Source organism: Hyla sarda, chromosome 1, assembly GCF_029499605.1.
Source record: "Hyla sarda isolate aHylSar1 chromosome 1, aHylSar1.hap1, whole genome shotgun sequence".
NCBI classification, from domain to species: Eukaryota; Metazoa; Chordata; class Amphibia; order Anura; family Hylidae; genus Hyla; species Hyla sarda.
In genome coordinates, this window is record NC_079189.1 from 250775574 (window position 1) to 250791885 (window position 16312).

The window sequence follows — 16312 nt, forward strand, 5'->3', positions numbered from 1 at the left end:
TCATCTCTGTTTGTTTTAAACATTGTATCATAACTTCATAACAATGTTATCTATCAAACAGCCATTAATTGCCAATGTGATGTGTAATAAGTATTCAGAGTAATTGCCTATAACATGTGGGGTGACATAGGTACCTGACAATTCCATTATAGGAATACTTGATAAAAACACTTGGAGATTAAAGCCTTGCATATGTCCTGGTGATTAAATACGTCTCATTTAGATTTTATTAGGTACGCAGTCTTCTTTTCTCCAATCTGTACATATGCGGTATATCTTTAAGTAAAGTTAATATTTAAACTTCCACTATAGAAATCATACAGATGTGATCTTTATTTATATAGCAAACACATTTCCAGTTTTAAATAACTTTTATCTGTTAATCTGTGTTCATGCCAAAGTATTGGACACAGTCATGTACGTCATGTACATAATTACATTTTAAAGGGAATTATTTTTTTCCAATAGATGACAAACCCTGGAGGGATCGTCATTGGTGGTTAAGAAATCCAAGGCCTCCTCCATTAAGACCAACATCCAATCAAACACAGCGCGGACCTCTTCCTCTTAAGCGATCAGTTAGCACAGAGAGATATGTGGAGACTCTGGTTGTTGCTGACAAAATGATGATTGGATATCATGGGAGAAGGGACATTGAGCAGTATATCCTCGCTATCATGAACATTGTAAGTATTAGACCCTGACCATTCATAAAGCCCACATGAAGATATCATTTGTGTATTCATGACACATACATTCCATCTTCAGCCTTTTTTCCAATGATTTTAAGACTGATATTTTCTTGTTTCCTGGAGGTCAGGTTGCCAAACTTTTCCAGGACTCTAGTCTGGGGAACATTGTGAACATAATGGTGACAAGGCTAATCCTGTTGACTGAAGACCAGGTGAATTGTAATGGTTATTAACAAAATAAATGCATATTAGCCTAAACCTGTTTTTGTATCATTTTCCATTATATTTAAGTGTGACACTTTCAGGGTGCTTTTACACACTTCACTAGTGACAGTGGATAGTGCTTGTGATTTACTGCTTATTGTACCTTGAAAGCCTTTGTTCCAAGCTGCAAGTCTAGATGCTGCCTGAAAATAATTGTATATTGCAAACTGTAGCCATGGTCACTAGCACCCTTGTATGAGCACTCTCAAACATCAAGTCATAAGTTAGGTTTAAAAGAAAAGAAACAAAAAAAGGAACAAGAGCGCTTTATGTGCTGTTAAATCCAGGCAATATTAGATTTAGAAAGACAAAACAAATTTATCATGCTTAACTGAGTATGTTGTGCTAAGAGCACAACACCGTAAGAAGCATTGACACAACAACTGGTGTGTCTGCAGAGTCTCGTAGTTCAGCCTCGGTGTTCGGACTGCAAAATCCTGAGGAGATTGTGTCTTAATCAGCAGTTCACGGAGTCTCCACACTGTCCACCTAAGGTATTCACCTCTGTGGGATGGACGAGCTCCAGGGGTGTGGGGGGGAAACAATAAATGAGGAATGCTAGTATTTAGGCGCTCGCATTTTGAATGATTTAACTCTTCGTCAGACCTGGCGAAGAGTTTGATAACTCGAAACGCGTTGTCCATTTTACCCCTAATAAACCCTTTTTTTTTTCAAGTCCCTATTCTATGGTTATTTATTTCAGTCCCCACGAGCGCCCACATACTAGTGTTCCTCTTTTATTGTCCCCCCCCCCCCCCCCACACACACACACCCTGGAGCTTCTATGTCCCACGGAGGTGAATACCAAAGGTGGACAGTGTGGAGACTCTTTGAACTGCCAATTGTTTGGTAGCACTCAAGGGTAGATTTGCCCATTTAGTTATATCCCCATCATAAGTTATAGCAAAATCCTCATGCATTATGTGTCATTTAGTTCACTAACAGACAAACTCATTCAACAGCCAACCTTGGAAATCAATCACCATGCTGGAAAGTCTCTTGACAGTTTCTGTCGATGGCAAAAATCTATTGTAAGCCGTAATGGGAATGCAATCACCGAGAATGGAATTGCTGATCATGATACAGCTGTCTTAATAACCAGGTACACAAACTATAATCGAGGATACAAATGTACGTCATTCATGTTCCAAGTGCCTCTTTGAGTTATACAGATGTCATAGAATACTTGTTGCAAAGATTTTTTTTAGCAGTCTCTAAACTATAGTATTCAAAATTTGATGAACTTAAAAAGGTTATCTCCAGGTCTACCATCTAAGTGTTCCTATTAGGTCCTGTTAGAAGCAGGGCTCAATAGAAAAGTGTGATAAGCCACAATACGCTTTAATACATAACTATTCATATGGCAAAAAGTAACTTGTTAAACAATATAAAAAAAAACAACTATTACAATCAAAAAAAAAAATTTCCATTCATTACAAAATTGCCAAACTATTAAACTCATGTGATACATAGAAACATAGAATGTGTCGGCAGATAAGAACCATTTGGCCCATCTAGTCTGCCCAATAATCTGAATCCTATCAATAGTCCCTGGCCCTATCTTATATGAAGGATAATCTTATTCACTGTATTTGCAGCGAACACTTCTGCAGGAAGGCTATTCCATGCATCCACTACTCTCTCAGTAAAATAATACTACTGCATAAACCTTTGCCCCTCTATTTTAAAACTATGTCCTCTTGTGGTAGTTTTTCTGCTTTTAAATATGCTCTCCTCCTTTACCATGTTGATTCCCTTTATGTATTGAAAAGTCTCTATCATATCCCATCTGTCTCTTCTTTCTTCCAAGCTATACATATTAAGGTCCTTTAATCTTTCCTTGCAAGTTTTATCCTGCAATCCATGTACTAGTTTAGTAGCTCTTCTCTGAACTCTCTAGAGTATCTCTATCCTTCTGGAGATATGGCCTCAAGTACTGTGCACAATACTCCAAGTGAGGTCTCACCAGTGTTCTGTACAGCGGCATGAGCACTTCTCTATTTCTACTGCTTATAACTTATACAGAAAGTCATCAAAAAGTCCCCGAAATAGCAGCAAGAAAAATCCACAGCATGCTCTGCAAAATCAAGCCCTTACAAAGTTCCATTCACTGAAAACTAAAAAGTTGTTATTCTAAGAATATGGGGAAACAACGTAAATTTTTTAAATTGTAATTTTGAACAAAAGTAAATATTATAATGACGTAAAGGTAACTTTCCATTTTCACCACATAGTAAGTGCCACAAAACAGTATTTAATCTTTCACCCCTCCCCCACCCAAAAATTTTTTTTTGATTTTTAATAATAAAAAAAAAAATTGTTTTTACAAAAACTCTTTTAGGCTATCTTAGCAAGAAAAAAATAATGTTTTTGGAAATACAAGGTAGTAGAGAAAAACATGTTGCCACAAAAATTCACTGTGTTGGGAAAGAGTTGCAAGTGATGCAACATCCAAAATAGTGTACATACACACCCACTTTCCTTCTGAAACCTTCCAGAAAATTGACTGTTTGTGTGGAATTAAATTGACAACCAGGCATCTTTCATATCTGTATTGGTTACAAGTAAATGCATGTCTGTTTTTTTTTTTTCAGATACGACATTTGTATTTACAAAAATAAGCCATGTGGAACTTTGGGTAAGATATAAAACCTTAACAGTGTTTCAGCACCCCTTTGGGTACATTAAATGATAGATACGTTTTGGTCAAATTTGTCATCTAAAAGCATTGGATAAACCAAATATGGGATATAATCCTTACTGCTATAATTAATGAAATTAAGGAATTAGTCCAGTTTAGTAAAATGTATCTCCTATAAAAATGGATAGATGATGAGAGTCAGGTCGTGGTGGTCCAACCACTAGGACCCCCAGTGATCTCCTGCATGGCGCCTCTGCTTTCCCCATGCATGGAGCTGTGTCAACCACTGCAAAAAAGTGGTGGTTCACTCGCCCTCTCTGCACGAGATCGGGAGATACACGAGAACAGCGATTTGGATTTCCCATAGAGATGCAGGGAGGGCACTGCCGACCACCGCTCCGCTCACGAGGAGTGCTGGAGCACTGTACAGGAGATCTAACACATCCCCTATCCTTTGGAAAGGGGATGAACTTTCCTAAACTAAAGAAAGTGGGTGGGCATCTAGTCCTTTAAAAGGAGGAAGTAGTATGAGGTTTGTTGTACGACCGCCATCAGAGTTGCACATCAAACAGCACTAAACAGATAAGGAAAGCCGCAAGATGGTTTCTGAATATTTTGGCAAAGAAAAACGTTGAACCCGATGAGATATGGACACCTGTGATTCAACTTCATGTTTTTTTTTTTTTTAACAACATGGGGGGGATTTATCAAAACCTGCCCAGAGGAACCTATCAGATTGCTTTTTAAATTTTTCACAGGCCTTTTATAAATTAAAGAAGCAATCTGATTGGTTGCTATGGGCAACTCAGCAACTTTTTCTCTGGACAGTTTTTCATAAATCTCCCCCTATGCATCTATTTTTTGACTGCCTAAATAGAAATGTGATTACTTGACCTAAATACAAATAGTGCAAGTCTAAGGACACTATAACAAATACCAATAGTACAGATAAAGCACCTTATAGTCAATCAATGCACATGTGAATTCAGCTTTGAGTAAACTACACAAAAGCATGGACACTATGAACATTGCTAATAAGTAAATGGGAGTCTTGGACAATGCACTTTCTATAGCTTGGGATAGCATAGCATACGAATGGTGATACAACATCTACTGAGCTGTGAATGATGGCAACTTGAACCTTGTTTGTGAACAGTACTAAAACCGCATAAAAAATGCAAAGTGTGTATGGTGGGAGCATATTCACACATTAGGAAACATCATATATATTGTGATGCTAAAGGAAAAGTGGTCATTTCATATCATTTAAGTGCATTAACCCCTTAAGGACGCAGCCCTTTTTCACCTTAAGGACTGAGCCCTTTTTCGCAATTCTGACCACCGTCACTTTACGAATTAATAACGCGAAAACGCTTTTACCGAATATTCTGATTCTTGATATAATCTACTTTATTTTGGTGATAAATTTTCGGCATTACTTGCATCCTTTTTTGGTGAAAAATCCCAAAATGTCATGAATATTTAGAAAATTTAGCATTTTTTTTAACTTTGAAGCTCTCTAATTGTAAGGAAAATGGATATTCACAATACATTTTATTTTTCTTCACAAATACAATATGTCCACTTTATGTTGGCATCATAAAATGGACATATTTTTGCTTTTTGAAAAAGTTATGAGGGCTTCAAAGTAGAGCAGCAATTTTCAAAAATGTCATGAAAATTGCTAAATCTGAAGGGACAGATGTTACAGAACTACAACTCCCAGCATGCCTGTGTGGTCTAGGCATGCTGCGAGTTGTAGTTTGGCAACATCTGGAGGGCTACCGTTTGGGCACCACTGTAACAGTGGTCTCCAAACCGTGACCCTCCAGTTGTTGCAAAACTAAAACTCCCAGCATGCCGAGACAGCCTTTAGCTGTATGGGCATGCTGGGAGTTGCAGTTTGGCCTTCCTTGTGGTTGCCGCAGTTTTACTTTCACTTTAAATTCCCCCCCCCCCCCCACCACCATCAATTCCCTACCTGATCCAGTATCCAGCAGTCTCCAGCGAAGATCCCGGGTCCCCAGGCATCTTCTCCTGCAGGTACGGCCTCCATCTTCTTCCCACGATCCCCTCGACATCCAGGGGCGGGCAACCCCCTGTCCTGCTATGCCATTGGTCAGAACTCCGTTCTGACTAATGGCAGGGGATAGGAGGAGATCGCAGCTCTGCGACCTCACCCCTATCCCTTAGGCTGATCGGGGCTGTCGCTGACAACTCCGATCAGCCCTATTTTCCGGGTGATCGGGTCACCAGAGACCCGATCAGCCCGGAATTGGAGAAAATCGCATGTCTGAATTGACATGTGATTTTCTCCGATCGCCGACATGGGGGGGTCTCAGGACCCCCCTGGGCGATGTGCCGGGGTGCCTGCTGAATGATTTCAGCAGGCATCCCGATCCGGTCCCCAACCGGCTAGCGGCGGGGACTGGAATTCCCACAGGCGTATCCATACGACCTGCGTCCTTAAGGACTCAGGATGCAGGGCGTATGGATACGCCCTGCGTCCTGAAGAGGTTAAAAAAGCAAAGTGTGCATAGGAACACAAGTGCTCACATGGGCATTGTGGTCGAAAATTATATTACAATTATATTACAATTATATTACACTTATAATATTAATTAAATAACTTATAACACGATATAAAGAATTTTGTTTCCTATCAATAACACAGAAGTGTTGCAATTCTTCCATGTGCACAGTGACGAAGAAGAGTACATTCATATATATATATATATATATATATATATATATATATATATATATATATATTATGGGGGAGATTTATCAAAACCTTCCAGAGGAAAAGCTGCCCATAGCAACCAATCAGATCACTTCTTTCATTCTTAACAAGGCCTCTGCAAAATGAGAGAAGCAATCTCATTGGTTGCTATGAGCAACTGGGCAACTTTTCCTTTGCACAGATTTTGATAAATCCCCCTACGTGTACAAATCATGAATAGGACTTTGGTTCTGGTGCACTTGTGTTTTTTTCTATTTTTTCCAATTTTTCGAATTGTGTATTCCTGTAACCAATACAGGGACAAGAGAAAAATAGGTATGGACACAAGAGGAAATATGTGCAACAGTCTGATGCTGTTATATGAAAAATGGACAGATGTACTTTTTCTCTGTAACAAAATTGCAGCATATATGAGGATTATGGGAGTTATACTGGGTAAACGGCAGCTGTAACTGTGAATGAATGTAACTATGTGACTTTGACAAAATTACCAAGCATAAAGAAAAATGGTGGCGGTCGAAAAATCTATATAAGAACATTGTATTTCTCATTAATAATTTAAAAGTAAAGTTTTATTGTAAGGTTCCCGTTTATTTTTTATTTTTGTGTTAATACATTTGGACACCTTACCTTTTCTTTTGGTGGTATATACCAATTCCAAGTAATAAATATGTCACTCCTAGGTGATAGGAAGTTATCTGTAATATCTATATTTGTTTTTTTTTATGCCTAGGCTTGGCACCAGTAGGTGGAATGTGTGAAAGAGAGAGAAGCTGCAGTATAAATGAAGATATTGGCCTCGCCACAGCCTTCACAATTGCACACGAGGTGGGACACACGTGAGTGAGTTCCATGTACTGTAATGTCTACCACTTGCTTATACTGCTTTTAAGAAAAGACAGCAGTCTAGAGCTTAGTACACAGGTATTAAAAAAAAACTCCCCCCATATACGTTACAATGTCCTAGACTGGTTGTCTTGCCCAACAAAATTCTTGTGTAAGGGTACTGATTGGAAGGAAAAAAAAAAAAGGATTATTCCCATCTACCCCAATCCCCTGCCACATCCTTCCCCGTAATGCCCAGTCCCAACTGAGCAGCACTTCCTGGTTTTGTCTCAACTCACAGGACATGCCTGCTCAGCCTATCACTGGTTGAGGTGGGTCAGTGACAAAAGCAGGAGCATTTTTTTTTCCTGTCCTACCTTTGAGATTATGCACATGTCAAACAGATTATGCATTGTCATCAGTTATTTTATACAGAAAAATAGTCTCTCCTAGAAACATGAAGTGAAACTGTGCCATTGCATATCACTGAACAGTAAGAGCAATCGAAAGATTGCTAATAATAGTTCACTATGGAGAAAGAAAAAAAAAAGTAAAGTAGCAAAAATATATGTATATATATATATTTTAACCTCTTAGGAGCTGAGTTATCAGCCACAGGGACCCTTGCTTAATGCCGGACAATGCGTCTAAAATGCTAAAAAAAAAAAGACTTTCCGGCAGCCAGGGGCGGATCCAGAGTCTAGTCTCGGGAGGGGCACTATCAGTATATTTTGTGTTGGTGGAGAGAAAATAAGATTTGTTGCTCACGGAACTGTATCATACAGGAATTTGGCATGGAAATTCTGCTGCAGCATAGTCCCGTTGAATTCAACAAGATTCTGCTGTACTGTGCACACAACGGAATTTCCATGCCAGATTATTTTTTTACAGCACGGAAATTCCCATTACTGTATCTGCAGAAACAATAAACCCGTTCAATCTTTCTGCAGACACCGCACAAAATGCATAGCCTTCTAGGAGACGGCTGTCCGCACAGAGATTCTCTGTACAGAAATTCTGTAGCGTGAACATGGCATTAGAATACAAACAGATATATAAATATTACAAAGATCATAACACATTTTAAGCAGTTTATGTACAATATAATAGAATGTGTACATAAACAGGGCTTTATATAGGACACATGGTCACACATTTAGACTGGAAGAAAGGGGATTTTTCTAAGGCAAAGGAAAATGTTTTTTACACAAAAAACAAGAAAGATGTGGAATCCTCTGCCTGCAGATGTGTTTTTTGAGAGAGTCTGAACAGACGTTTAAAGAGCAACTGGATGAATACTTGCAAAAACATAACATTAAAGGGGTACTCCGGGGAACTAAATCCATAGCCCATTCTTTCCCTCTCACCAACCTATGAATTTGTCTAAATATAATTCATTAGCTATATACAACAGTTTTCCTCTTTCAGCTGTCACTTACATGCAGGAAGTGAGAGAAAAATTCATTTTTTAGATCCACGTTGTCTCCTCAGTGAAAGCAGCCCCTCCCATCAAGACAACATCACCTGATCTATGTCTGATTTCTGATTGGGCTAGCACAGACAGGGGTTATTTACTGTAAGAGCATTAAGACTGTGGAACTCTCTTCCAGAGAAGGTGGTCATGGTGAACTCAATAAAAGAGAACAGAACGTTGATCCAGGGATTTATTCTGATGCCATATTTGGAGTTGGGAAGGAATTTATACCTCTAGTATGAGGGTTTTTTGCCTTCCTCTGTATCAACTCGGTAGGAACTCATTAGGGATATAGGATGAATTTTATGAACTCTGGTCTTTTTTCACACCAATAAAATAGTAATCACAGCCCTGGGAGTATAATACAGAACTATTACTGTCTGGGATCCCTATCTTTCAACCCCTGCCTCAAAACGTTGTATATCCTGTATTCCCATATATATATTAATGCAACACATTTAGTGTCCCCCCACAATGCCCCATATAAAATGATATCCCCTTATATAAAATATTTTTTCTCAAACTGTCCCATATAATCTTTATGAAAAAGAATACACCTCGAAAAGTGTATATATAAATACTTACTTACTGCTCCCCTTGCTCCGCTCCCTCACACCAACCGGTACCTATGGTCCCCCTTTTCTCCCTTATTGAACCCCATATCCCCCTGTCATACTAATGGTGCCCCTCAAAGTGCCCCATAATATTGATGACCAACCTTTTCATAGTCTGCTCTGGGTCCCCATGGGCTCCCACTCTCTCAGAGTAAGATATCATAAAACAGCCCTGTGTTTCCAGCTTCCTCTTCCTTTGCGCTGCTTCACCAGGCTGAGCTTGGGCTCCATCACTCTGTGACCATCCTGATGCCACATGTCTACACAGCCAATCCCTGCTCGTGGGTTGATGTCACCCGATGTGGCAAAAAAAGGTGTCACCCCATACCCCTTCTTCCCCCAAAGTAATTTTTTAGCCTGTTGTGATGCCCGCGGTGTAGCACGTTGTAGAAAATAATTTCCAGTATAATAATTAAATATATCAACTGTCACAGAATGGGAAGGTGCAGAAGAAATTTTTACCATTTAATACTACAGCTCCCAGAATCACTTAAGCAGTGGTAAGGTTATGCTGGGAGTTGTAGTTTCACTCGTCATAACTGTAGAACTTGCAAGTGACTACAGCTCTGATGGGACATAGTGAGAAGAATACAGAATGATATCAGTGACTACAGGTGACCTCTTCTCTATAGTCTTTCCTTAACTAATTCAGATGGTACATACCGCCAGGACTTTGTCAGCTAAGTCTTCTTTCTGAAGAAAATGATGCCCAGATAGCTCCTTGATTTGTCAGTGAATTCTGATCCTCTATATGAAAACAATAATTATTATAATAAAGCTAAACACTGTACCTCTGAATATAACACTACCACATACTGCGCTTTCTGAATATAAACCCGCCACACACTGTGCTCTCTGAATATAATACTACCACACACTGCGCTCTCTGAATATATTACTAGCACATAATGCGCTCTCTGAATATAATACTACCACACACTGTGCTCTCTGAATATAAACCCGCCACACTGTACCTCTGAATATAATACTACCACACACTGTGCTCTCTGAATATAATGCTACCACACACTGCACTCTCTGAATATATTACTAGCACATACTGCGCTCTCCGAATATAATACTACCACACACTGTGCTCTCTGAATATTACTAGCACATACTGTGCTCTTTGAATATAATACTACCACACACTGTGCTCTCTGAATATTACTAGCACATACTGCGCTCTTTGAATATAATACTACCACACACTGTGCTCTCTGAATATTACTAGCACATACTGCGTTCTTTGAATATAATACTACTACACACTGCACCTTCTGAATACAATACTGTAATGTATTGTGGCCCATAAATATCGTAGTACCCCAGAAATTCCTTCATAATATAAACTATACCTCTAAAATGCAAAACATTCTATGCCCCTCATAAATAGTAATAATGCCCAATCTTGTCCCCCACATATAATAATTATGACCCGTCCTGCACCCTCACATAATAATAATGTCTGACCTGTTTCCCCCAGATAATAATTCCCTCTGTCCTGTGCCCCTCACATATGCCTCCTGTGCCCCTTACACATAATGCCCCCGTCATGCCCCCCTCACATATAATGCCCCCTGTCCTGTGCCCCAACATATAATGCCCCCGTCATGCTCCCCTAACATATATTGCCCTGTGCTGTGCCCCTCACATATAATGCCCCCTGTGATGTGATCCTCACATATAATGCCCCCTGTCCTGTGCCCCAACATATAATGCCCCTGTCAGGGGATCATGACAGAGGCATTATATGTTGGGGCACAGGACGGGGGCATTATATGTCAATGGAGCATGATGGGGGCATTATATGTTGGGGCACAGGACAGGTGGCATTATATGTGAGGGTCACATCACAGGGGGCATTATATGTTGGGGCACAGGACAGGGGGCATTATATGTGAGGGTCACATACAGGGGCATTATATGTTGGGGCACAGGACGGGGCATTATATGTGAAGGTCACATGATGAGAGCATTATATGAGGGGCGCAGCACAGGGGACATTATATGTTAGGGGAGCATGGCGGGGGCATTATATGTTGGGGCACAGCACAGGGGGCATTATATGTTAGGGGAGCAAGATGGGGGCATTATATGTTGGGGCATAGGACAGGGGGCATTATATGTCATGCTCCTCTAACATATAATGCCCCCTGTGATGTGTGGGGGTCCAGTGCCCCAACATATAATGCCCCCTGTGATGTGACCCTGACATATAATACACCCTGTCCTGTGCCCCAACATATAATGCCCCCTGTGAAGTGACCCTCACATATAATGCCCCCAGTTCAGCCCCTAAGGGGGGCATTATACATAAGGGGTACAATATATGTGAGGGGCACAGCACAGGGGGCATTATATGTGAGAGACACATGACAGGGTCAGTGCTCTTAACATATAATGCCCCCTGTCATAGGCCGCTCACATTAAATTTCTCCTTTCCTGTGCCACATAATTGCCACCTGACCCCAGTGCCATAGTTGACTCTTTTAAACAGAAAAAAAAAATTTACACTTAGATTTTGTTCCCCCGCCGAAAATCTTCTTACTGGCAGCGTCACCCAGGCAGCTCAGTGTGCACTGCAGACGAGCCGAGCGACGAGCCACGGGGACGGGATCTTCCGGCGCCGGCGCGATAATGTGATGTCATCGCGCCGGCCTGTCAGCAGCACTTTGTATAGAGTCCCCGCAGCCGTGCCGCGCCGGCAAAAGGGTTAATAAACAGTGAATGAGGGAGCGGGAGCTGACACCTCCCGCTCCACTATGCTATTTTACTAGTATTATACGGGGGGGCAGAAATCTCGGGGGGGGGGGGCAATTGCCCCGTTGCCCCCCCCCCCTGGATCCGCCACTGCCGGCAGCTCAGTGAAGCTGATCAAGACCACTTCAGTCAAACCACGGTGTCTTGATCAGCTGAGAGGACGGTGGGTCCTTACCTGCCTCCTCACCGTCCGATTTGTCCCTTGATGCTCCAGTCAGCCATGGCAGGCTGGAGCAGTCGAGCACAGATAACACTGATCAATGCTATGCTATGGCATAGCATTGAACAGTGTATTCAATCTAATGAATGCATGTAATAGTCTCCTATGAGGACTATAAAATAGTGTAAAAAAAGTTTAAAAAAAAGGCAATAAAAGTGACTTAAACTTTTAAAGTTTGATAAAACTTTTCCCAAAAAAAAAAATATATATATATATGTGTGTGTGTGTGTGTGTAAACAAAAATAAACATGTGGTATCGCAGCATGCGTAAATGGGAACTATAAAAATATAATGTTAATTTAACCATATGGTCAATGGCGTATACATAAAACAATACCAAAGTCCAGAATTGCGTATTCTTGGTCACTTTGTAGATCCTTAAAAAATTTATAAAAAGCTATCAAAAATTCCCATCAAAACAAAAATGGTACCGATAAAAACAAGAGATCACATCACAAAATATGAGCCCCCACACATCCCTGTATGCGGAAAAGTAAAAATGTTGTAGAGGTCAGAACAGGACATTTTTAAACATGCTAATTTTCGTACAAAAAGTTATCATTTTTTTAACAGAAGTAAAACAAAATCAAACTTATATGAGTTGAGTATCATTTTAATGGTATACACCTACAGAATAATTATAAGGTGACATGTTAACATAAAAATGCATTGCGTGGCATTAAAAGCTCACCAAAAGTTACATAATGGTGGTGGTGTTTTTTTTTTTTTTTCAATTTTGCCCCACAAATAATTTTTAGTTTTTTTGTTTTGCCATAGATTTTGTGGTGAAATGACTGATGTCATTACAAATTAGATTTGGGTCTGTAAGTGGAAAATTGAAAGCATTATGATTTTTAGAAGGGGAGGAGGAAAAAACTAAAGTGCAAAAAAGAAAAATGGCCCAGTCCCAAAGGGGTTAAAAATGTAAGCCCCTCTCCAGAAAAAACTAAATAAACAAACATATAAACATATTGGTATCGCCCTGTGTGGAAATGCCCAAACTATTAAAATATAATGTTAGCGATCCTGTGCAGTGAACACGTTAATGTAAAAATTACCAAATATACCAATGTCCAAAATTGCTGACAAAAAGTACAGACAACAGTGCAAAAAATTAGCTCTGCATACAGCTCCATATACAACAGACAGCTTTGTATACATAATGTAGCAATACAGCTCCATTTACAACAAAAAACAAGAAAGTTATTGGTGTCAGAATACAGCAATTATAAGCATACTTTGTTTTCTTTACTTTAATTAAAAAGTTTTAGTTTTTTTAAAGCAGCACAATATTAGAGAAGCATGTAAACATGCGTGTCGTTTTCGTCACATTGACCCACAGGGAAAAAAAGAAGTAATTTTTACCTTCAAAGGCACTGCCTAAAAACAAAACCTCCCAAAACTTGCAAAATTGCAGTTTTCCCTCCACAAATAATATTTTTTGGTTGTGCCATACATTTTATGGTATGTGTTGATGACAAAATAACTGTTATGCCTCTTAAAAGGGTAGGAGAAAAAAAAAGAAAATGCAAAAATGAAAAAAATTGCTGTGTCCTCAAGGCCAATATGGGCTTCATCCTCACAGGGTTAAGGATCTTTGATGATTAAAAATCCTTTCAGCTCTAGGTAGTGAGGGCAGCATAGGGAGTCTATGGGGCAATGAGAGGTAGGCATGGAGACAAGTTTGAGAAGCTGAGCAGCAGTCTTAGGCTGCCTTCCCCTGGGGGAGGGGAAAACCGGGCGCTCCCGTACCCCAGCCGAACCGGCGCTGAAATCCATTTACTTTAAAGGAGTACTCTAGTGCAGAGTATTCCTGCTCCGTCCTGCCCGGGCTGCAAAATAAATGAAAATGAACCATCCCTCACCTCCCTGGGTTCCCGCGGAGCGCCACTACAGCTGATCGGTCCTCCGGTCCATCTCCTTCATACTTCAGGGTGTAACGAAGCGTCACATGGCGCTCAGCCTATTGCCGGCCAAGGCAGAACATCGCGGCGGTCAGCGATAGGCTGAACGCCATGTGACACTTCGTTACACACGGAAGTATGAAGGAGATGGACCGGAGGACTGATCAGCTGTAGTGGAGCTCCGCGGGAACCCAGGGAGGTGAGTGATGGTTCATTTTCATTTATTTTGCAGCCCGGGCAGGACGGAGCAGGAATACTCTGCACTAGAGTACTTCTTTAATGAGCCAACTGGAGTCAAACAGTGACTCTGGTCGGCTCATTTTTGACCCGTATCTGGTTTTGTGATCGGACCTAAAACCGTAGGTACGGGACTGGGGTACTGGGGTACGGGACCGCCCGGTTTTCCCCTCTCCCAGCCAGATCCGGCAACCGTAGGCTGAAAACGAGGTGTGAATGCAGCCTTAGAAAGGGATTCACAAGCAGTAGTCTATGTGAGTGATGGGGGGAAATCTGTCTGAAAGAAGGAGCCAAAAGCATAGTCTTTTTTAAAGATGGGGGCCATGAGTCTATATAAGGGGGAATCATGAATGGAGCATATGGGAGACATGAGGAGTGTCTATGTAAAATAGGAAGGGGGGCATAAGTGGAGTCTGTATAAGAAAGGGGCCATGCATGGAGATTATGTAAGGGTGGAGGGGCATAAGTGGAGACTGTGTGAGAGTTACATGCCGTGAGTGGAATGTATGTAAGACAGGGGGCCTGAGTACAGTCTGTGTTAGAGAGAGGGGCCATAAGTGGAGTCTGTGTAAGATGTAGGCCATGGGTGGAGTCTGAGTAAGCAAGAGGGGCCATGAGCAGAGTATTTTATAGAGAAAGGGGCCATAAGTGACATCTATGAGAAACAGAGGGGTCATGTGCGGAGTCTGTGTGAAAGATGGTGGCAAGGAGAGCAGTACATGAAGGGTGGAGTCTTTTAGTCTGATTTGGGGTCTGAATTAATTCTGTGCTTTGATCTGGGGCCCTTTATTGTTTAGTTGTTTCCCTGATATATCCCTGTCCTTAGACACTATTATATCTAAACCATGGTATTTGGGGCAGTAGCGGGCAAAGTATTAGCGATAGCAGCAATGGGGGGGAGGGGGCAGTGTAAAGGATGAGGGATGTGTGGATTCATATGATCATAATGTTTCTCAGTGATGAAAGATGATTAGCAAAATGATAGAAAAGCAAATGTAAGATAATGATTTTGTAGTTACCTGCAGTACTGTATATGCAAGTTCTACATACCACACTAATAGTTGCCTGTGGTCGTAACTACTACAAACTCAGCCTTACTGCTGCATATTTAGACATGCTACAAATGAGTTTAACCACAGTATCTGTATAAAATAAAACATTTATATTATACTTACCTTTCTACAAAAAACACTCTGGATATAAGTGCACCAGGATTCTGTCTCGTGTTCTTTTAATCATTTAGTCATGCACCACCCTCTCAGTCCCCGCACTAGACATAATGCATTGCATTATCCCACTGTATGAACATATTGGGAGATTTATCAAAACCTGTCCAGAGGAAAAGTTGCCCAGTTGCCCATAGCAACCAATCAGATCGATTTTTTCATTTTTAACAAGGCCTCTGCAAAATGAGAGAAGCAATTGGATTGGTTGCTATGGGCAACTGGGCAACTTTTCATTTGCACAGGTTTTGATAAATCTCTCCCTTTGTCTACACAGTATATATCTTAATAGGACCACTTAGCCTACAATAGGGGTCTGCTAGACTATTTATGAAGGTAGCCAATAAATACACCGTCTATAACAGTGAACCATTTCAAGACTGAATTATTGACTAAAACCACATGGTGATAGTCCTCATGTTAAATTAAATACTGCTCCATTTACTCCAAAATGGCATCTAAGATAAGAAACACTCATTCTCCAATAAACAATGGCTTACACAGCCACAGCTGACATGTAAAAAAATAAAATAAATAAATGTAGTCAAAATTGGTGCAGTGAATCAGTATGCAAAATCAATAATATTCCTTTATATGTAAATATGATGATAGATTAATTTCATATACAGGTAATTGAAACAATAGAGGACCTTTGGCAAACTCAAAACATTTAAGCTGTCATCATTCCTGTGGAGCCACCCAGAATCATGCA

At 40.5% G+C, this 16312-nt stretch overlaps 2 protein-coding genes across 2 annotated transcripts in view; one reads left to right on the forward strand and one right to left on the reverse strand.

The window, feature by feature from the left end:
• Positions 1–16312, reverse strand: part of LOC130367743 (tyrosine-protein kinase ZAP-70) — a 318125-nt gene that overhangs the window by 300754 nt on the left and 1059 nt on the right. The gene's annotated exons all lie outside the window — the stretch shown is intronic.
• Positions 1–16312, forward strand: part of ADAMTS10 (ADAM metallopeptidase with thrombospondin type 1 motif 10) — a 206800-nt gene that overhangs the window by 100848 nt on the left and 89640 nt on the right. Inside the window, exons 7-11 of the mRNA XM_056570437.1 lie at positions 469–686; positions 821–904; positions 1919–2058; positions 3551–3594; positions 7074–7179. Coding sequence (XP_056426412.1) covers positions 469–686; positions 821–904; positions 1919–2058; positions 3551–3594; positions 7074–7179 — 592 coding nt within the window. The remainder of the gene's footprint in view (positions 1–468; positions 687–820; positions 905–1918; positions 2059–3550; positions 3595–7073; positions 7180–16312) is intronic.